The sequence below is a fragment of the Macrotis lagotis genome, chromosome 4 (assembly GCF_037893015.1).
Source record: "Macrotis lagotis isolate mMagLag1 chromosome 4, bilby.v1.9.chrom.fasta, whole genome shotgun sequence".
In the NCBI taxonomy this organism is placed as follows: domain Eukaryota; kingdom Metazoa; phylum Chordata; class Mammalia; order Peramelemorphia; family Peramelidae; genus Macrotis; species Macrotis lagotis.
In genome coordinates, this window is record NC_133661.1 from 104,096,477 (window position 1) to 104,120,909 (window position 24,433).

At 33.9% G+C, this 24,433-nt stretch overlaps 1 protein-coding gene across 5 annotated transcripts in view; it reads right to left on the reverse strand.

The window, feature by feature from the left end:
- SHOC2 (SHOC2 leucine rich repeat scaffold protein) overlaps nt 1-24,433 on the reverse strand; it is a 131,368-nt gene that overhangs the window by 15,315 nt on the left and 91,620 nt on the right. For all 5 annotated transcript variants that reach the window (XM_074233718.1, XM_074233717.1, XM_074233719.1 and 2 more), the window contains 2 exons: nt 21,185-21,322; nt 3,129-3,259 (listed from right to left, as the gene is read on the reverse strand). In XM_074233718.1, coding sequence (XP_074089819.1) covers nt 3,129-3,259; nt 21,185-21,322 — 269 coding nt within the window. The remainder of the gene's footprint in view (nt 1-3,128; nt 3,260-21,184; nt 21,323-24,433) is intronic.

Below are 24,433 nucleotides of genomic sequence, written 5' to 3' on the forward strand. Positions count from 1 at the left end.
CCAACTGTTTCACAGGTCTATGCTATGTTTTAAAAATCTATGCTTTGTTTGCTGCTCGTTTCTATTTTCTGTACATAGCCTTTTTAAAAATCTCAGTTGGCCAGGGAATTCCCTGCACATCTTATTCAGTCTCTTCACGCACCTTCTCACTGAAATAATTTTCCTTTATCTCTTCAGAATTTCATTTAGGGTTTTCCATTTCCTATTTTAGTCTGTGGGATCCTACTTACTATTCCTTTGGAACTTCTGAAATTTGTTGTCCATAAATCCTGAGTAGATATCGGCCTCTATCACAAACTCTAGAAAGGAAATGTCACTTCTTATATTTTCCATCATTTCCTCTCCCTGTAACTTGAACCTATTGTAAGAATCAGATCAAGAATAGAATTTTCGCCTTATAATTTGAATATAGAATATCACTCCATCTCCAACTGCCCTTTTCCACTCCCCCCTACCTTTTATCTTTCTGATTAGGATCTATCCACTATAGTGGATAAGGCAGTGGACTTGGAGTTAGGATGACCTGGGTTGAAATTCTGCTTCAAAGACAAGCTAGCTGTGCAACACTAGGCAAATCATTAAACTCTTAGCTTCCTCATCAGTAAAAAAGGGAGACTGGACTGACTCAATGGTCTCTAATTAGTCTTTTTACAGCTCTAAACAAACATACAAACACATCTTAACCACTTAAAGTATACCAAACCAGAGTTATTTTCCAGGCTTTGATTTCATCACAAAAAAATAGTGATATTTATTAAGTCAAATTTTTCTCTTTGCATTAGTTTCACTAAGTTCCTCTTTTTTTACTTCCAAAACTTCAGGCATTTGGGTAAAGATATCTGAAATCATATATTTAACTACTGACTACAAGTCTGGATTCTTGTTTCCTGTAGATATCTGCATGAACTGCTCTTCTTCCCATATTGTGGCCACTGTCCCAAGTGTCCTCCTTTCCCTATTTTTAAAATTTTTAAACGCTACTAAGTAAGTTCTTCAAGATACCAGGCAAAGCAAAATGATTTCATTCTTGTCAAAAGTTTTGTTATTTCTCCGACTTTCCAGACAATGCCACTATGCCTTAGCTGTAAGTCTCACCATGTAACCTCACTTCGTGTCTTAGGTATATCTACCAATCTTCACGGTCTTCTCACTCTGGAACATTCTTCCACCACACTAACCCCCTTCATCCATTCCTAACTTCCTCCTGAGGCCTTCATTTTGAGGAAAAGTCCAGGCCAATCAATTTTATTAAAAATATCCCACATGTTCAAAAATATTTGTAGCAGTTCTTTTTGTAGTGGCAAAGAACTGGAAATTAAGGGAATGCCCATCACTTGAACAGCTGAACAAGTTATGGTTAATGAATGTTATGGAGGACCATTATACTATAAGAAATCATGAATGGTTAGACTCTAGAGAAGCATGAAAAGAATTACACGAACTGATGCTGAGCAGAGGGAATAAGAACCAAGAGAATATTATAAACATTAACAACGATAATGTGAGTTGATCAACTGGGATGGATACAACTCTTCTCTGTAGTTCAGAGAGTTAGGACAATCCTGGAAGACCTGTTATGTTATGAACAATGCCATTCACATACAGACAGAAAAAAATAATAAAACCAACCCCCCCAAAAAATCCTTCAGAATCTAAATGAACACTATGGTCACTTTTTTAAAATTTCTCTTATGTTTTTCCTTCCTATATCTCATAGTTTTCTTTGTTTTTCCCTTAGTTCTAATTCCTCATGATGCAAAATTAATAATATGTAAACATGTTAAACAGAAATGTACAAGTAAAACATTCATTAAGACTGCTCCCTGATGAGGGGAGGATGAGAGGAAGGGAAGGTGAAAGAAAATTGTTTAACTTATAAATATGCAAGTGGATGAATATTGAAAAACTTTCAGAACACATAAATGGAAAAATAAAATAAAATAAAATAAAACATCCATAAAAAAAGAACTGGAAAAAAATAGGGATTCCCAGGGGAAGATGTGGGAGGTTCAAGGAGAGAAGAAAAAGTATGAAATAGCTGCAGTAGAGAATGGACTTGGTCAATTAAGGATAGAGAAACAAACTAAAATTGTGACATCACCGATACAGAGAAGTTCCAAATAAGGAAATTCTCTCTATTAAGACAGATCCATCCTTCCTCTGCAGCTTGGAGTATCTCTCAGAATACTTTGAGATTAAGTGATTTTCTTCTGGTTATAAAGGAAGGAAGGAACTGAACCCACGTATTCCTGACCCTATGGCCAATTTGCCTTGCTGAACACAAAACAGTTGGGTTTAGGTAGTAAATTTAATCAGTACAGTTATATGACCTCCATGGAGATGATCCAGGATTAAGGTTCAAAACAGCATGAATGGGGACAAGAAAAGGAGATAAGAGTCAAGCACAGAAAGTATATTGTTGAATTAATAACAAGCTCGAGATAGGTGAAGTGGGAAGAGTCAGTTCTGTAGTCAAATGATGGATTTGAATGCCAACTATGCTACTGTGACTCTGGACCAGTTACTAAACTGCTTCCCATCCTACACTGCCTATAAAATGAGAAAATTGGACTAGATGTTCTCTGAAGTCTTTGATTATGATCATATGATCCTATGAAATAGAAGTCAGAATGGTAGAGATGTTTTTGAAGAGCCAAGAGGTATGAATGGACTGAAGTCACAGAAAGGAGAGTTTGTAAAGACCACACTATCATCTGATCCCACAACAACCTTGTGAATAGGCAAGAAAGGGTCAGGGCAAATATAATTTCTCCAAATTTTTGAATCTGAAGTTGGTGGAATCATTTAGTGTTGTCTTCAAAACCAATGAAAACAGATTTTCTTCAATAGTTTTTGCTACCAGGGACTAAAATCAGCATGAAAAGTGTACACTGTACCCAAAGAAAACAAATTCATTTTGCTCTTCTTTCCTCCCCTCTTTAAACTATTCCTTTATTTCCTCCTTTGTTGCTTTTCCCTTTCTGAAAGCTGTTGAATATTTACCACTAACACATTCATTATTCATATCACTACAAAAAATTCTAATTTCTTACAAAACTGAACACATTTACTGAATTTTCATTAATTTTTCAGACTTCATGTAAGAGTTTGCCTGATCCATCTCTTACCTCTGGCAAAGTAGAAATGTTATTGTTCTCTAAATTCAGTTCTTCAAGTGCACTGCATTTTGCTAATGACCTTGGTATTGCTGACAGTCTGTTATATCTTAGTCCAAGACGATTTAAACTGGATAGGTTTCCTGTAAACACAAAGAGAAGAATTTAAAGATTTGAAGAGTCTCATACATAAGAATCAGCTAGTTATTTTTTTATTACTTTAAAATATCATTTTGGCAAGTGAGATTCAGGATCTCCATAGCTAGCTAAACACAGCTTGTCTTCTTGTTAAATGGAAAAACACATCCTTCCACTCAAACCCTCCTCCTCTAGAAATTCCTTGTTTGGGCTGTGGTCATCACTATCCTCTAGTCACCCAGGTTTGCACTCTTGATCTAAGTCTTGATTCCTCACTTTCCCTGACCCTACTTATATAACCAATCAGTTACCATTCTCTTATGCTTTCCATCTACACAGTCTTTTTCATTCTTCTCTTCTCTGGAATATTGTAATAGACTCCTAATTGGTCTATGTGCATCAAGTCTCTTCTCACAAGCCCTTCACTGCCTAGTCCCAGTTTACCTTTCCATCTCCTTACATATCTCTCCCTTCTTGCACACTGATTACATTCAAATTGGACTTCTTAATCTTTCTCATACATGACACATTCTATCTCCTGTCTCCATAGCCTTGCACTGGCTGTCTCCTGTAACTGGAACAAAATGGGAGAAGCAGTATTGCTTTATATATATTTGCACTAGAATCCTTGGTTTAGGGGCAGCTAGCAATGGAAAGTACACTAATACTGGAGTCAGAAGGCTCTGAGTTCAAGTCTGACCTCAGACACTTAATAATTACCCGACTGTGCAACCTTGAGCAAGTCACTTAACCACATTGCCCTGCAAAAAAACAAACAAAAAAAGAATCCTTGTTTTCCTTAAAAATTCAGTTTTTAATAGCCTTTAACTTTTAGTGCCTCAACACCAAGTGCATGTATTGATTCTCTATATATTGGAGCATACTACTTATGATGAATTTATTTGCTATTAGAAAATTACTGAGTATATTTCAAGAAAGATAAAAAAAATACTTCCTGTTTGGATATTCAAATAGTTTTTCCTTGCATGAAGTCTAAATTTGTGTTTCTATCAATAGTTCTAGTTCTGTCATCTGGGATCAAGGACAACAATTTTAATCACAGTCCTCTGTTCCCTATTAATTGTCTACATTGAACCTTTTCACTCTTTAGAATATGGAGGTGTTTCACATACTTACTGAAGAGTGCTTAGAATTTTAATATTTTATATTAAATGCATCATCAGGTTGCTGTCTTCAGTGGCAATCTGGTTTCATTCTAATAGTTATTCTGTGTTTATGTACATTTTCATTTATGTAAAAATATATTTTAATACATGAATGTGCTTGAATTCTTTCCAGCTTGATGAGACCTTCTCTAGATTAATTTCAATTAGCATAGCCTTTGAGAACCCAGAACCATGTGGGCATCATTATGAGGCATTAGAGTAGAACTCAAATGGAGGCTGGCTAGTTTATTTCCATTTCTAGTCTGCTGAGTCCTCATGTCTTTCTGCTTCTGGAATGTAGATATCCTTCAAGATTCAAGAGCCTTGATATCATGACATAGGAAGATGAATTAAAATAAAGCCATGTAGCTAGAAGATGAGAAGTCTTGGAGGCATCATGATGACTGTTTTCAAGTATCTGAAGAGGTGTCAGTGGAAGAAGAGTTAACACTTTCTGGTTAGCCCCAAAGGACAAAACTAAGATCAATTGGTAGAAATGACTAAGAGATAAAGGTAAAGCAGTTTCCTCAGCATAACTAGGTTAGGGCAGTGGTTCTTCCACTTTTTGATCACAGGACTCCTTCAAGTTCTTAAATTCTTAAGGGCTCCAAAGAGCTTTTATTTATATTTTATGTTTTTCAATATTTTCCATATAAAAGAGAAAAACTGATAATTTTTAAAATATTGATTTATTCATTTAAAAATACTAATAATAGACAATCACGTTATTTAAACATATCTATGAAAATAACTTTTCCAAAACAAAAAATTAATGGGAGGAGCAGTACTGCTTTATAAATATTTTCATATATATTTGTATATATCTTTAATTTCAGGCTTAATAGAAGACAAGTGGATTTCCATATCTGCTTCTGCATTGAATCTGTTGGCAGTATTTATTTTGGCTGAAGTAAATAAAGTAATGACCTCAATAGATATGCAGTTTAAGTAGGGAGAGCATTATAATTGGCAAATAGAGTCTTATTATTATTATTAGGATAATTTTGACTTCATGGATCCCCTAAAAGGATTGTGGAGACCCAAAAGGGTCAATGACCATATTTTAAAGAACTACTATACCAGTCACCAGATGGCCTCATAGTAGGTGCTATATAAATGGTCAATCCCTTTTTCTATATTCCTCTAAGATCTTCTAAGATTATTTCAGCATAAAGCTCTCTCAAAACTATATCCTTGGGGCGGCTAGGTGGCGCAGTGGATAAAGCACCGGCCCTGGAGTCAGGAGTACCTGGGTTCAAATCCAGTCTCAGACACTTAATAATTACCTAGCTGTGTGGCCTTAGGCAAGCCACTTAACCCCATTGCCTTGCAAAAAAAAAAACAAAAAAAACAACTGTATCCTTATCCCCAACTTTTCCCAAGAATCATAGTTCTACATATACAATTGTCTGACTATTTTAAATTGAACAAGTCCAAAACTTAACTTGCTATCTGCACTGAAAAAAATACACTTCTTCTCCTAACTTTTCCATTTCTACTGATGGCACTAATATCCTCCTAGGCTTGAAATTCTTTGGTTCTTCCCTTTCTCTTATCTCTTATATCCAATCAACAACCAATTCTTTCCATTATATTTCATTAATAGGTTATTATGATAGCCTGATCTTTCTGTCTTCAGTCTAGGATATCTTACTTAGTCCATCCTTTATGCAGCTAGTCAAATAATCATTGTGACATATCATTCAACTACATAATCTTTATTTAAAAACTCTCCCACTGCTTACAAAATAAAGTACATACTGTCATGTAAGGGACTCCTCCAAGTTATTATCTAATATAAATCCCTTTCTTATATCTTCTTCATTCCACCAAACTACTAGATGCTCTCTTCCCCTTTTCTTCTCAACCTGCTCCATCCCATCTCTCCTTTATACATACATACATACACACACATATACATACATATATATATATATATATAAAATGTATTTACTTTGTATAACATCTATGCCTTACAAGTATTTCCCTCCCCAACATTTTAGTTAAAAGTCCTCCTCTTTAAGTTACAACTTAGATGACACTTCCTCCAGGAAGCTTTCCCTGACCTCATTCCTTCAATTCACTCACCCATCTAAAAATCCCTTTTCTCTTCATATTTCTGTTATGCTTATACTCTAACCCTAATTTTATCTAACAAGAGATGATACATTCCTGAAAAATATTTGATAAGTTCCTAAAGAATAAAGTCTATAGAATATCTATCTTTGTATAGATCATTTAGCATAGTGCCTTATATATGTATTTTTAAACAGAACTTATGATTTCATCTTTGCATGGAGTTTTGATGAGAAACTATTTTTACTCATACAGCTAAGTACCTTTTCTGCAATTTAACAGTCTCAGAGAGTTGGCTAGTAATAAAGGGTTAAAATGATTTACCCAAATCAGCTCTCTATCCATTTACATCATTTTGACTCATCTTTCACATAGTACTAGGTACTTATAAATAGCATTAAACTAATTTTAGTTGACTCAAATTACTTAATCTTAAAGCTAAACAGAACTTTAAGAGATTATCTGGTTTACAGGTGAGAAAACTGGGACCCCAGAAAGTTAAATGACTTGCCCAAGGTCACACTCACTAGTAGGTGGCAGAGCTAAAATCGGAAATCAAGTTCTCTAAATGTCCTTTCTCATTATACCACATTACCTTCTTATAAGTACATCTTTTAATGTACTTTAATATATAGAATTAATTACATTAATTCTGAATTAATGCATCAGTAGGTCATACTGGTTATGAAACTACTTTTTATGTATTCTAAAATAAAAGGTTTTCAAAAAACAGACAAAAATAGCACTTTGAGGGTTATTATAACTATTATTTCATTCCATATCATGCTATAATTATGAGAACTATGTACATTTTTTAAAACTGTAAATGACATAAATTAATAGTTCAACTAAAGTAACTATCTGTCGTCATTCAAGTTCTCCCACTGCCTTGTAACCATAACCCCCTATTCTTCACCTCACCAAGACCTCCTATCCCTTCACTTTTCAGTTCTTTCCCAGGCTATCATTCATCCACTGGCTTGTGGCATCTTGACTCCCCCTTCCCTGGCCCTCCCACCAAATCTTGCCCTGAGAAGTCCCAGTCTTTGATTAGTTCCATCATTTGCTGCTTTCACTCCTCTCTGAATTCATATGCTGCCAAATAAAGCTAAAGAAATTCGTGAACTCATATTGACTGGGCTGATTACAAACTTATGTTCCTAAGATAGGATATCTAACTGCAGCAGGGCAATCATTTTTGCACTCCCATATTTTTCTATCACTATCATATTCATCACAACAGCCTTTTCCAACCTTTCTCACTCTTTCTCAAAACTCACATGGGCTCCCCTAATGTGTGCTGTCTCCCACTCTTCTATAAAAAAACCTTGGCTAATATTTATCACTGAAAAAAATTAAGGCCATTTGCCAAGATACCTTTTACCCCCATTTTCTCTTTCATACCTCTCTCACATGAAGAGGTGGTCCTTTTCCTTGCCCAGGCAAACCCATCTAAAATGCCAATTTATCTCATTCCATCCTATCTGCTCCAGCAAATTGTTTGCTCTTTCATCCCCCCTCTCTCTCATTAATCTTTGATCTCTCCCTGTTTACTGGTTGCTTCTCTTTCTATGACTCCCATTCAAGAAAAAATAACCTCACCACTCACCTGATGCATCCATCCTGATAGCTACTATAAAACTGTCATCACTTTGATCGCTAAATTCCTTTAGAGTCCATGTACAATCAAGGCTCTCCACTTTCTTTCCTCTCATTTTATTTTTAATTCTCTGTTGGTAATTTGGGATTTGACTTCATCCTTCAATGTAAAAGAACTCTCTCCAATGTTACCAATTATCTCTTAATTATCAGATCTAATGGCTTTTATCAATTCTCATCCTTTTTGACTTCTTTGTTGGCTCTGACAATGTTGAGAGCTCTCTTCTTCTGAATATCTCTTTTATTGATTTTTATGATGCTGCTCTCTCCTGGTTCTCCTTCTACCTTTCTAATTACATTTTCTTAGTTGCCTTTGCTGGATCTTCATCCACTAACCATGGGTGTCCTCAAAGGCTCTATCCTGGATCATCTTCTTCTATCTTGAACTGAAATGTCATTTCAGTGAGCTAAACTGAACTCATCATCTTTCTCTTCAAACCTTCCTTTCTTCCTAGTCTTTGGATAGCTATTAATGTGAGTTTCCTAAGTGCAAATTGGATAATGTCAAACCTTTTCCACTTCAATAAACTCCAATTCAATAAATAGTTCTAGTATAAAACATAAAATCTTCTGCAGAGCCCTACCTCTTCATGACTCTTCATTTCTGTAAAGCTGACCAATTGTCTGTTTCTTGTCCAATGATATCCCTCACCTCCATCTTCTATATTCCTTGACTTCCTTAAGGTTTCAGCTAAAATTCCATCTTCTTTAAGAAGCCTGTTTTTTTAAGGTTTTTGCAAGGCAAATGGAGTTAAGTGGCTTGCCCAAGGCCACACAGCTAGGTAAAAAGTGTCTGAGACTGGATTTGAACCCAGGTACTCCTGACTCCAGGGCCGGTGCTTTATCCACTGCGCCACCTAGCTGCCCCTAAGAAGCCTTTTCTAATCCCATTAATACTTCCCTCTAAGATTATCTTTGGTTTGTCTTGTCTGTATTTAGTTTTGAAATAGTTATTTGTATATTGCCTCCCTCCTTTGACTGGGAGTTTCCTGAGAACAGGGACTAGGTTTGGTCTCTTTCTTCTTTTTTTTCTTCCTTCCTTACTTTCATATCTCCAGGCACAGTCATATAACAAATAGATGCTTAATGCTTGTTGACTTGTTATCTGACCAACAAAAACACTGCACTAAAGGCAATACCTGGAGGAAAAGATATTAGGTCACTTCTTAAGATTCTGCCATTTTTGACTTGGAGAAAAGCTACTGTTTAAGAAAAGGAAAACAATATTTGGAAGTTATTTTTTTAAAAAAAATTCTGCTTGTCAGTCTTGAGAATATATATGTAAACTTCTTAACAGTAGGTCTTTTGATCCATGATTTCATCAGTCATTTCACCCCTTTTCTGGAAAACAATTCGGAAATGAAGCTTTGTATATATTTTGCACTTTCATTAAAGGTTTTTCAGTATAATCTAAAAGTTCTATAGGGTAATGGAGCTTGGCAAGTCAACTCAATTCTAAATAATTATTATCTAGGAAACACCCAGTATGCAAAAGAAGTCTTATTTGCTTCTAAAAGCAAAACAAAATCTCTCACAAAGCCCTATGATTGCTCTATAAAACATATGGAATTACTACAAATTCCCAAAGGGGAAAAAAAAAAAAAAAAAAAAAAAAAAATATATATATATATATATATATATATATATATATATATCTCAAAATGGCTACATAAAGTTTCCAGTGCCAAATTAGTAATGATTTAAATAAAAACCAGATTGACCAGATTGATGGAAATAAAGTAATCCTTTTATTTTGGTCAAAATGTTTTCAAAGGAGCATTTATATAGAGAATGCTAGGAAAACTTTTAACATTGATACTGCAACATAAAATGGTTTAAATAACTGAACTCTACAAAATCAGCAAAATTCCCTTATAGAGACTGTATAATCTTGAAATATTGGGTATATTTAAAGAATAACACATATTATGCAGGAAAACAAGAGACGGAAAGTAAGCAACAAAGTTGAAAAACACAAAACAAACTTTTAGTTAGTTTGGTATTGAAATCAGAAGTCAGAAATATATTGTGATTCAGCACCCTGCAACTGTCTCAGCTGTAAACCTCTTTCAATGAGTGGTTTTAAACCACAAAATAAACTGCAACCTGTAAATCAAAGCTTAACTTGCTTTAATGTTAAGTATCATGACTAAGAGATAGAAATCAATATCATGAAGCTACCAAGTTGGACATATGTGTGTGCACATGTTATGTGTGGCTTTCTAGTCAAATCTGTGATTTCCTTGGTGGAGAGCAGTAATATCAAACTCAAAACAGAAATGGGACCACTGAACCATACAAAAAAGACACATACTGACTTAGAAAACTACATATTACATTATCTATACTCCGATGTTTTGTTTAGCAAACTGTAGTTAAGTGGATAGTCACTGTCACCCTTATTTCTCAGCTTTTCCCCCTTTATTTTTTTATTCACCATCTTCTCACTGCCCAAAGCCAAGGCATTTTTTTGGCACAGGTAAATTATTTTGTTAATATTTTCCATAGACTTAATGACTGAAAATTCCAGTGCCAGGTCTGGTGTCAGGAAGACTCATCTTCCTGAGTTCAAATCTGCCCTTAGACATTTATTAGTTGTGGACCTATTTTCCTTAGTTTCCTCATGTTAAAAAATTGTTTGAGAAGGAACTGGAAAATGACTTCAAGTATCTTTGCCAAGAAAACCCCAAATGTGTTTTATTTTTTTCTACTGGACATAACTGAAAATCAACTGAACCCAACCAAAAAAAATAAAAAATAAAAAATAAAAACTATCCTGATGGCAGAAAGGAAAAAAAAACCAAGAAGCCTTGGGTGAAAGAATATAAAAGTTTAATAAAAACTGGCTGAACCTTAACATTAAAAAAAGTAAAATCATGGCACCTGATCTCAAAACTTCCTGGCAAATGGGGGTGGGGATAGAAGCAGAATCAGATTTTCTATTCTTGGGCTCAAAGATTACAGGAGACAGCAACTGCATTCATGAAATCAAAAGATGCTTGCTGCTGGGAACAAAAGCTATAGTAAATCTAGGTAGCATACTAAAAAACAGGGATGTCATCCTGCCAAGAAAGGTCCATGTTATGGTAGCAGATTGTAAGAGTTGGACTATAAGGAAAGCTGAGTGCCACAGAACTGATGCTTTTGAATTGTGGTGCTGGAGAAGACTTTATAAAGTCCCTGGGCCAGGAGGTCAAATCAATCAATAATTAAAAAAATTAATTCAGACTATTCACTGGAAGAACAAATACTAAAGTTGTAGCTTAAATGCTTTTGGTCACATAATAAGATGGGACTCAGTGGAAGAAGAAACTGATGTTGGGAGAGGGGGTAGTGTCATGGAAGTAATGAACATGAACTCAGAAAGATTGTGAGAAATAGTGAGAGGACAGAAGAGCCTGGGTGCTATTGTCCATGGGATGATGAAAGTCAGGTTTGACTGAATGACTGATCAGCAACAAAATGTCCCATTGTGTTTTTATTTATTTTGTTAAATATTTCCCAATTACATTTTAATTTCATTCCAGTTCAATGGGGAATGTTGTCCAGTAAACCTGACAACCTCTGGTGAAAAATACTCTCTGTATCAATATAGATCAAGTCTTGCAATTTTTTTTAGAAAGTTGACTAGGATCCTGAGAGGTTAAGTGATTTATAGTCACACATTCAATTTACATTTCTATAACATGATGTGAACTCAGGCATTTTAGACTCTGATGCTAGTTCTCTCTCACGACTCTACTATACTGTCTCTCCTGTGCAATAATATACAATGTACACCTAACTACATATAAGTGTATACAAACATACAATTTCTGGCACTTGGTTATAAAATATTTAATTTGTGGTTAATTATGCATAGTTTTTAACTCTATTTTGACAATTTCTTCTCTCTTGATATTAAAATAATTATTATTACTATGAATTTAATCTAATGATGCTTTCTATTTGAGTAAAAATTATGAGCCAAACTCAAACCAAACAAAAAAGAAACCCCAGACCAACATGACTCTTTTTACAAATTACAACTTAAAACAGCAAAATATCCTTGGATGAAAGCAAAAAGCAGCTTCCAAAAAAGGCCCAACTTTTCTGCCAAAAAATAATTGATCGTTAGAAGAACAATGAATGTTCTTCAGTGATGAAATACCCAAATACCATTGCCATTTCAAAAAAAACTACTCATAAGGTTATCTTTAATAAGAATTTGCTTTTAATGATTTAAAACCTAATAACTAAAATTCTGTTATTAATCTACTCATAATTACTGTTTTTTTCTGCTTTTTGCAACAAAAAGATCTTTGTGTTGTTCAGCCCTTCCTTGAAGTGAATTAAAATTATTCATTTGGGAAAGGATGTTTTTTGATAGACCATATGTATTTTGAAATTTCCCCCTTGCCCAATTCTTCCCCTCCAGCATTTTGAGATCAAGACAATACCAAACACAGATCTCTATCTTAACACAGACTTTTGCCCCAACCTCACTCCCCCCCCCGTTTTAAAATCACTAAAAAAGGATGTCCCTGGGGTTCTATAATATTCATAAATTTCCCAAATTGAATTTGAGTGATTTCAGCTCAAATCATTTTCCTTTCCCCTATAAATTCCATTAATGAAGATTTGAAGTAGACTATACTTTGTCTTCTCAAATCTGAACTTAACAAAGGGTTAAAGTTTTAGGAGCTGCAAGCGATACTTATGAAGCTTCTAACCTCTCATACATATCTTTTCCCCTACCTTTCTAATTTCTTCTCTATCAAAATCTCCCTGATCCTGATACTGCTAGATAGTAGTAATCCATGATTACAACTAATGACATTAGTAATAACATTAGTAATAAGCAAGGAATGACAATAAATAATGTATGTGTGTGTGTGTGTGTGTGTGTGTGTGTGTGTGTGTAAGAGAGAAGAAATGGAAAACCTTTTAAAAGTGATCTTAAGATAGCATTTTATTTTCTTAGTTTTAAATTTAAAGTGCTTTGGTTGGGGCAGCTAGGTGGTACAGTGGATAGAGCACCAGCCCTGGAGTCAGGGGTACCTGAGTTCAAATCCAACCTCAGACACTTAATAATTGCCTAGCTTGTGTGGCCTTGGGCAAACCAATTTAACCCCATTTGCCTTACAAAAACCTAAAAAAATAAAACCCTCTTTGCCTAAAGTACTTTGGTCCATAGATAGTGCAGCATCAGCATCTTCCATAGGTGGTAAATTTAAAAAGCTTTCAAGTCTAAGCAATACTTTTTACTACTAGAATTGGACAGCAAATGTGGAGAAAATGTGAGGAAAATTAGTTTTCAATTAACTGACTCTAATTACAATATAACTGGATGAATTATTGTGATTTAATCAATGTAGAGGAGAAACTCCAAGTTTAATTCATATTGCAGAAGTTATTCAAAAAGCAATTACTGAAAGTTCACTAGATGTCAGGCACTATGCTAGGTGCTACACTACAAAGTGCTACAACACTAAAGTGGAAAAGCCCTTGGCTTCAAGGAGTTAATTTTCTACTGAGGGGGTATAACATATTCATAAATAAGTAAATATAGTACATATACAAAATAAATACAAACTACTGTTAGCTAGGATTGGAAAGGGGGACAGGCCACTAATAGTAACCTCTTCAAGAAAGCACTACCCTGGAATGAGGGAAGAGGCTAGGAGGAAGACTAGCTGATGCAGAAATAGAGAGAAGGGAGGTAGAAGATAATACACAAAAACTGAAGAAAAGCAGCAATTGCCCTTTAAAGGTGGGTTGAAGCTAGATGTGAAAAATTTTAAATGCCATGTTTGTATATTATCCAAGAGGCAATACCAGAGCCACTAAAACTTCTTGAGCAGTGGAATGGCAAGGTCATCCCTTCACTTTAGTCTGAAGGTTACAGGTATTCAAATTCCTCATAATTTGCTCCTGGCTTCTGTTTTAGAGTGAAAAACATAAGAGTAAAAATTTAAATAAATTGTTATCTATCTATAAAAGCTCAATAAGTATTATTTAGTTTGTCATCATTTAGTATTGGGGAAATGATCACTTATTTTGGTCTTTGATACTCCTCCTTTCTTGAGAAATTTTCAATATATTCCAAAGATATGCCATGAGAGATGCTCCAAAAAAATGAGCTATTTATCTTTCCCTTTAATGAAGTCATTACTGAACTCTGGAATAATTTTCCTTTTCAAGGTGTGGGGTTCCTGGTCCAAGTTAGGGAGGACAAAAAGGGGCAATGCCCATTCAGGGAGAGATTGGAAAAGTCTGTAAACAGGGATTCTTCCAATCAAAAAAAAAGGGGGGGTAGTTAAAAAATACAGCTCAAAGATTAAATTGAATACAGAAATCTCACTAGTCAACACTCATGGAACACTAACTCAAACTGGCCTAAGATATACGAAAAGTCCCAAATTTGACCTGCAAAAAAAGGACTTCTACTCGTGCACACCAATTTTTAAACACTTCTGTGTCTATCTTGTCATATTATCTATGTTATTGTCAATCAAACTAGCTTTTGCCTGGAATCTCATCAGCCAAAGGAGAAAGACATTTTCTTGAAACATTTTCTTGAAACTCTGGTCAAATTAGAAGGCACACAAAAGACACACATAAGAAGGGATCTTTGTTCCCTAGTCTGTAGAAATTTATAGAATTGTAAATATTAAGAGATTAAATTTATAACTCAATTCTCACTATGAATTTCCAAATTGTGTTTTGAATGTTTTCATAAATGCCAGAATGTTTTGAAGTATTCTCTATAAAATGTTTGAAGGAAAAATGAGACTAGAACTGTGAAAGTTAGAACACTTAGAACTTTTATCACTCTATACCCAAAAAGTGATGATTTTATTGTTTTAATGGAAGGGTAAGATAATTTCACTAACTAGAGAAAAGGAAACTGAAGCTAGTTTGAAAACAGCATCAGTGAAATTCAAAAATGGGAAAAAAAACTCCACCAGGTTTGAACTTTGCAGTTTAAATTTACCTGGTGCTTAAGAACTACCTATTATTAACTCTTTCCTGGTTCCAAAATGAAAAAGGTTTGTATAAATTAGGGAACAATCAAAGAGTAACAATATAATTCAGAAAAGTATTAACATCATTGCATTTTCTTCTGTAAATGATAGAACAGAATTAATTGTTTAAGTAAGCCAGAATTCAGGATATCAAAGAAATTGGAGAAGATCCTGTACTTGTAAATTTCTTAAGAATCCCAAAGACAACATTATCATAACTGACTGGAATTGTGTGAGAAAAAAAAATTGTGACAAATTACAAAGGAGAAACTCAGTGGAATGAAGATGGGATGAGACTGGGAAATGAACACTGGGGGAACTGACAAAGTGGAAGAGGTATTGGATCAGAATATGAAAGGAGAACAAGAAAGGTCCAGTTTTGCAGAATGTTAAAGTCCATTAGAAGCATTTATAGGACAGCTAGGTGGTGCCTGGAGTCAGGAGGATCTGAGTTCAAATTTGACCTCAGACACTTAATCTAGCTGTCTGACCTTGGGCAAGTCACTTAACCCCATTGCCTAGCAAAAACAAACAAACAAAAGAAGCAATACAGAGTTATGAAGAAAGAAGTTAAAACAAATAGGGTTTGAAAGTAAATGAGGCTTAGAATTTTTCAAAGGGGGTTTTTGATCTCTAGGAAAAAAAGGGATATGATGTGGGTAGAAAATGTAGGTAGCAAATGGGAATTATTTGAAAATAATATACCAAAATTCTGTCCTTGAAGGGACATTGGAAGAGTATATTTTAGTTGTTATGTGAGAAATATAAAATCCTCATGGATCCTAAAAGTGGGGGCATAGGAATGTGAAGTCATCACATAAAAGTCCCTTGGGTTAAAAAAAAAAACTACAGAGAATAATAAATGTCTTTGGGAAAGTTGAGTCATATATAGGTTGAGAAAAAATAACTGATTAGCCTCTTTGGATGACTTAAAAAAGGAAATAAAGAGAAAGTTATTGAGAGCTGCAGAATGTCACCATGAATCTTGAAATTGAGGTAACTGATAACAATGGGCTTTTCTGAGATTTCAAATATTTCTATTAGTGATTTAGAAAAGTCATATTTGATTTGGATAGAATTTTGTTCTAAAACTAAATAGGATAAATATGGTAAAAACAGAATCTAATACAAAGTATATTTACTATTCAGCATTAATATAATCATGATTTTGAAAAACCCAAATCAAAATCAAGTCAAGAAATTTTTTAACTGTGTGACCTTAAGCAAGTTAAGGTAATCTCTGTTTACAATTTCCTGATCTGTAAAGGATCTAAATTTTAGCACTCACTTTCTAGGGTTGTTGTGAGGATAAAAATGATTGTGAAATGCTCAACACAGCAGTGCTCAGCACATGGCTAACATTATGTGTCAATTATTTTATTACTATTATTTTTATTTTAATTGAATATAATTTTCAATATTGGGGGTTTTATATATGATTAGTATAAAAATGCTAAAGGTGATAAAAGGAAGGATACTTTGGAAATGCATTTGACTAAATTTATGTCATCTGATTGATAATAAGTTTTGTTTCTTGATATTGTATATGTCCTAATAATATTTCTAAATTTTCTTGTAATTTAAGTTTGGGGAAACCACTATACAAGAAATATTTTAAGTTCATACAAATGTATCATTACAAAATTTAACTCTTTGATCTGGATGCTGAGAAATTATTATTAGAGGCTATTGTTATGTTGTTAAAACCTATCAAGTATTTAATTGGATATATTTTAAAAGGGATACTAACTTTGTGAGAAAAAGAAAAAAAATAAGCTAAAAAAAATCTCCTTGTTTGTAAACTTGTCAGGTTTCTTGGAAACATCTGCTTGGGCAAGGTCATAAAATCTTATCAGCCCTGGGAAACAACTTGCTAACTTGTGAATTTTAAAATAAAGGATTGGCATACTGAGAAACTAAGAACCCCCTCTTCTATTACAAACACTTTTTTTTTGTGCTGAATTGGGGGAAATTTACAAGTTTGTTTATAAGTGATCTGAAGATTTGTATTATGAAATTATTGCCCCACACAATATACTGAAGCAACATCCTGGACCAATTTAGTCTCAACAAACTTCAGTCTCACTTATTTTTCCTTCAGGGATTAATATACAATAGTGTAAAGGACACTGTTAGTCTGGAACCATACCAGACCTATCAGAATGTAATTATTTTCTTAATTCCCATAGATTGATTACCAGGATGAGTTTAAGGTAGAGAAGAAGAAAAGAAACTTGAGTGAGTTTTTTTGTGTAAGGCCTGGCAAAATTTTTTTTTTAAACTGGTAACTATTCTAACTACATGAGAGAATAATAGCTATCCCTCCCATATCATGGGGGGTCAGGGGTGCAAAATTCCTAAGATCCGGAAAATCTGTGTAAAAGTTTTTGTCCTTTATTTGTACTAGAGAAGTCTGAATTTTTTCATTTTCTTTTGTGGGGTCTCAAATTACTGAATTTTTAAAGATGTCTCCTCCTTTATAGGCATTCTATGTTGTCTGCTAATTTTCACATTCTTTTCACAAACTTTAACATTTTTATTTTAACTTTAAAAAATAAATCATGTATATTAATGATATTAAAAGATAAAAATGTTGATATTATACAACATATTTTATGCATTTCTGAGCTTCTAATTTTTTTCTGGGTTTTCTTCTAGCTTTCATGTATCAACTGTGACTAATGCAAAACTCCCCCAAAATTCCCAACTACAGTAATTTCTTATGGCAGCCATGATAGGGAAAAGTCATAATGTAGAAAGAATAACTGTAATAACTATATCTAGCCCTAAGCTATGATTGATGAAACTTGCTATTTGGGGTAAAATTTTTGGGCCTGCAATTTGATTTTGTTTTGACTAAAGTATCATTATATTAGTAATCTACCATTTTGAGGGAAATGCCACAAACTGCTCAAAGGGAGTATTATCCAAAATTTGCTACAGGTAGATAGATGACTGGGTCTGGGAAAAGTTGAAAGGATGACCTTAGCATGGCCAAAGATAGGATCCTCTTAACTCAATTTTCCCAGTGTTATTTTTTTTTGAACAGGACTGTTTGCCACCTGATTAATCCTGAGTCTGGCTACTACATCCTGTGAATCATGTGGAACCATGGATCATCAAAATAGGAACTACAACTTTTACCTGAAATCAATCTGAACTAAAGATGCTTTATCCTATTATACCTTCGTTGAGTCTCTCTGTATCTTCAGACTTAGACCTAGAGGACAGGTCTTCATGTTGTTACAACTATGCTCCTTCCTTTTATAGCAAATCTCTCTAATAGTAGATAAAATTGTAATATTTTGAAGTGATGAGTCTTGCTATGATACTACAAGGCCTCTTGAGTTACTACAATAGAGTATAAGTATGAAATGTCTTAATTGTGTTCACTCTAAATTGGTAGTCAAATTCACAGCTCAAGGAACTAGGCAGCTGAGTTCTTCATTTTACTATCCTTTCATTACTAATTATGATATGGGAATAACATTCTCCTAAAAATGAGGAATGAAGACAAAGTCAAAAAAAAATTTCTTCTAAGACAAAGATGTAAAAGTTTTTAAAAATTAATTGGAATATCAAATTTTGAGAAAAATACTGAAATATTTCTAATGAGCTAATGTTTTTTAAACTGGATTAAAGATTTTACACATAAAAATGCACTGTGAAGAGGGCAAAATTATTTTCCTATTTGAAGTATCTATTTGATCATTTTAAGAGAAAGAAGAACCAATGTTACAATTCAGACTGTCATAGATTGTTTCTAAGATTCTTCCTTCAGTCTATTATTGGCAGTATCGATATATCATCTAAGGTTTAGGTAAAGATAGAAAAAAAAACTGAAATTCTCTGAAATTTCAGGTGAATTCTGAATTTGATGTTCTTGTAGCACTGTTAACAGGATCACAACCATAGGCTAAGCTGGTTTTTAACCATATGAACTAGTTATTGGAAAAGTAGATTTAAGAGATTATATTAAATTGTAGTGAGTCTTGTTCCTGAAAGATTTTAGAATACTTAGGAATCTCTGCAGGTAACTTGGAATTAAAGAAGAAGAGTCCCCTTCAGAGTAGTTCTAAAAATGAGACCTACTCCAGGACATCCAAAAAAAGATATTTCCAGTGACTAAATGACTACATGGGACATCAGATACTCAAGATGAAACATGTTGATTAAGTGGATATTGGGAGAGTATTATTAGGATATTATATTATATAACAGTCATGTGTTATACCCATAACATAATTATTAAAGAGGGGATAGAAATATCATTGTGCTACTTGTTTGCCAAGTTTTCTTGGTTATCTGGGTGACATGAAAATCAAAATTACCAAGGAAAGCCGTGAAAATAATATAAATTTCTCAGCAGAAATTGCGAAGTTGATTCAGGCCACAAGTGAGTCTATCTGCTCCCTCCAGAATGAAGGAGATTCCTTACCTCAAACAGGTTTACAAAATTACAAAAATGATTTTGGACCCCCTCACTGCTTCATAAGGAGAACCCTATGTTAAGATTAGTTAATCTTCTTGTTCTTACATTAACCAGACAGGAGAAATTGTGACAAGTCTACCTACATAAGGTCCTACATAAAGAGTTATAATAGAAAACCAACTACCTCACCTCTCCCAGGAGATCTCTGGTAGAACCCTTCTTGGCTCTTTTGGCTTCAAGGTTCTCACCTGTTAGTGCCACTACTGGTAATTAGACTCTAATTGCTAGTATTCAAGACTGCTTTATTGCTGTGTTAATGCTTTTTCTGGACTAGTCCTCCAAAAGCTAATGGCAATATACATAGATAGATGATCCATGCAAGAAACTTTTACATCAATGTCTTACAAGACAATTTTTTTGTCTGTCTGCCCTCCCATAAATCATTTAAAGAAGATTTATTCAACATGCTGGAAACTGTCCACTATATCCCTTTCCTGTGAAAACTACAGCAAGTTGGACTATCCATCCTCATTTTCTGGATGACAAATCTTCTTTTGTGAGTATCAACATATAATATGACAGATCATACTTATGCCTATCATGCATCTCTGTGATTTTTGGTTCACACAGAATTTTTATTTTTTACAAACTATGATTTCTCTTTGTGTTCATGTAGATCCTTGAAACAACAAATATGACATACCTCAAAATGCTTCTTTCTCTCTGAGATTTTTTTAAAAAAGGAATTAAATTAATAGAGATCTAAAACTGTGGAATATGTTAGAACTCCTGAACAAACTTAGTTTTTGAACTATTATGTTTTTAAAGATGATCCCAATAACAGACTTTACAAGGAATATTAGGCTTTAAACCTGAGCCATTGATTCAAAATACAAATACAAACAAAATAAATTAAAATAAAATTAGAAACATAAAACTTTGGAAAATTTTGTAATAAAATTATGAAAACACAATACTAACAAATTTCTTTAAGTCAAATAGCATTATATATCTTTATATCATCAATGGTTCAAAAAAAGATATAAATTTTTTTAAAGTTATATATATTTACATATTGATGAATACCCAAAAATACCACTGATAGGCTCAATTCAATCACTAGAGCTTAGCTAAATATTTATAAATATATTCTGAATTTCTTTAGGAAGTCTGAATCTACCATGTTTTAAACTGAATAGCATTTATTTTATTCTTTCATTAATTCTATGTTTATTTAAATGGGAAGAGGTCATCCCATCTTTTAAGCTTATACAAATTTCTAAATCAAGATCTGTTTAAAATTCTATTTCCTTTTTGTAGTTCTCTCAGGCAGTTTTTGAATGATAATACAAAAGGGTAATTTTTTTATCCAGTTTTTATAATCAAACTGATCAAAATTCCTAAAAGTCTGATTTTTCTTGCAAGCTAGAAATTGTTAATTCAATTTTTAAAATATTAAAACTTAGAAATGATGATACTTCAAATAATTTAAATTTCTGATGCTAAGAAAATAATTCTCTCCCTTGAAATGAATTTCAGACCTGAATTGCAGATCTAAATGTTTCCCATTTATTCTTTCAACATTCATACCTATAGTTTCAGGAAGATCCAGGAGCTCATTGTGCTGCAAGTCAAGGTTGGTGATTTGAGTGCAGGTTCCGATCTCCTTTGGAAGGTGCTCCAGTTGATTGTGAGCTACATCCAAGGTTATGAGGTTACATAATTCACCTTTGAAATGAATAATAAAAATTATACCACATTAGTAATAAAAATGACTACAACCACAAAAAAGAAGTAGCTATCTACAAAATGCTGGAAAGTCAAGAAGTACTTTTTAAAAAACAGAAAGAATTCTAAAAATTCTTAAGGCATATTAAATACATCAATTTTACATAAAAATAATATTTTGTGGAACAAAGTTAGTTATGCTTAGATTACAAGAAATATATTAATTCTAAGAAAAATATCAACATGCATATACATAACACTTGCTAAAAAAGTCAATGACACAAAGAGAAATCTTTTATTTCAAAATGTTAACTGATTTAATATCCATGCCAGTCAAGTGCAATTACTTCACTCTAAAAAATGCTATTTTTGTGTCAGTTACTGCAGGTGTTTTCATGTCTTTACAAAGTGACAAATTTTGATGTCTTCTTGAAGAAGTGATAGACTTTTTGTAGCTTTCTAGAAACTTTGTGTTCATACCATATTGATTGAAAATAAAAGTGAAAAAAGTTACCTAATAAAAGTTAAAATAACGTTTTCTATGTATGAATATTTTGTTATATTTTCCTTTATAAATGTGAATAATTGGCCCAAATAAGATGCTTACTTTAACTTTAAAAAACAGCATTTTGTATTTTCTCCACAAATTCTTTAAAAAAAAAAGACTTACTCAAACTAAACACAGTACACATCTAATAATAAACACCATCAATTTGCTTTATGGATCATTTCACCATCTTCAAAAAAATGTTATTTAATGTTTTCAAAAGGGTATACTTTCCAGTGTTCTATAATCACAATGAGTGAACTCTCTGGATCACAGAACTGCTAGTTCTGTAAAACTGAAGAGCAATCAGTCTAAAAGAATAAGCTATATATTTTGCTTCCTTCTATTATCATTCAGTCTTAGAAATGGCAAGATACAACTTTTCATCATAGAATGTCAGATTACTGGAGTCACAGGGTGTCCGAGACTATAAATGCTTTTCAAAATCATGTTATAATTCCTTCATTTTATGGAAACTAAAGCCTGAAGAGATAAAACATGACTTGCACAAACTTACACTGCAACTGGGAGGCAATTTTAAATTCAGGTCTTCTGACAAGTCTAGCATTTTTTTCCTACCATTACATCCTGCTTTATCCAACCAAAAATCTTTTTTATTCTGCAGTAGTCTTTTTGGGAATCATTAACTCATTTTTTCACACTATCTCAACTAGCTAATTGAAGTACAGACTAAGAGTCTAGTTCTGCTGCCTTTATGTGTGACCTTGGGCTTAACTGCTCGGACATTCAATCTCTTCTTGTACAACATGAGAGAGTAACAACATGTCCTTAAAACCCATTTCAGTCCTGAATCTATGGTCCTATGATTAGCCTTCTTCATCTTTTTCATCGTGTTTTTTACCCAACAATTAAAGTCTGTCTCTAATTTATTATACTGAGTATGATCTTAACTCTTCATCCTTCCTACTGCTATAGTCTTCTACGACCAAGGTGATGTGTTTATGAGTAGATTTAAAAGATCATAGAATAAGGCCTAAATCACTTGAAAATCCAGTTTTAGATTATCTATGATTTTAAAACATGGATCTGCAATGAAGTAACATAAAATCCTTTCACCAAATATTTAGCATTTTTCATGTGTTTAAAATTATACTAGTTAGAGAAAGATGCTAAGAAATTGTAAGACATTAGATTCTGCCCTTTAAGACCTTTCAAAGCTAGCTGGGCAGGTAAGATCATACAATTAGGAATTCCTATTGTCTTCTAGCCTCTTCCTGTTAGGAATAAAAATCAGGCACTAGGCAGTTCCATGTGCTCTTTTTAAGATTAGAGAAGAAATGTCAAGTTTTCTTTGGTTCTCAGAGCTGCTACCCCATGTCCCAGCTCTGCCCCTTTTCTGGAAGGCAGTTCTCCTCACTTTTGTCTAAGCACATAGCTCTCCTAACTAACTCTTTGCTCTAGCCCCACCTATTGGGAACATCCTTCCCTCTTCCCTTTGTGGGACCCTAACTGTGTGAGTGGGGCCGAGTACAGTCAATTACCCAAGCCAGGTCTAACTATACAGTCTTCATTCATACCCTGAACTGGTTTTTCTTATTCCCTCAAATACCTGTATCCTCCCACCCAATTACTATGTATATGATAGTATTTATTCACTTTATATTTATGTGGAAAACAGTCAGCTAACAGGTATCAAGTGACTCCTTTGTGCCAGGTATATGGGTTTAGAAAGAAAGGCAGGAGTCCCTGCTCACAAGGACCTCTCATCCTCATTGAGGGAAACAACATTCAAATGACTAGGTCTAACAAAAATAGAGGACAACTGAATAGGATCACTGGGAAAGTACAAAGATGAATGAGGCCTGGGAAACAGTTATTGCAGAAGGTAGGGATTTGGTTGAACCTTGAAAGGAAGCAGCAAATGCTCCAAGTTGGGGGTGAAGTATCATGTGCATGGAATGGGCAAGGAGGTCAAGGGTTACCAGACTGAAAAATACTAGGAAAGGGTCAAGGTTATAAAGGGTTCTGAAAGTCAGGTAATTTTATATGTAGTCCTGGAAATAACAAGAAATGACACGAGTTTAATGAATTGAAGTTTGGGGCAGGGGTGTGAATATGGTCAGACCAATGTTTCAGGAAGATCTGTCAGCTGAGCACAGAATGTCTTAGTAAGGAACAGAGATGGAGGCAGGGAGACCAATCAATGGGCTATGGCACTAGTCCAGTAATCAGGTGGGGAGGGCTATCCCAAAGAGAAAAAAGGGGTTTATGTGAAATATGTTTCTCAAATACAAACAACAGGATTGATCTCTGGTTGGATATGTGGAGGTAAGAGTGAGGAGTTAAGGATGACACCTAGGTGGTAAACTGAAGTTTTTGGGAGGATGATGGTAACTTACATAAGGGGAAAGTGAGTTCACTTTTGAATACACTGAGTTTAAGATGTCTTTGTAGTGCTGAGTCCAAATCCAGTGTTCCTTTTGCTATACCCCACTGCCTCCCAAACTCAAAAGAATAAAGGAAATATCACCAAATGTTTAGCATTTTGGCAACTAGCCTCCTGTAACACTGTATGACCAAATTTCCTCTGCTAGTCAAGAATG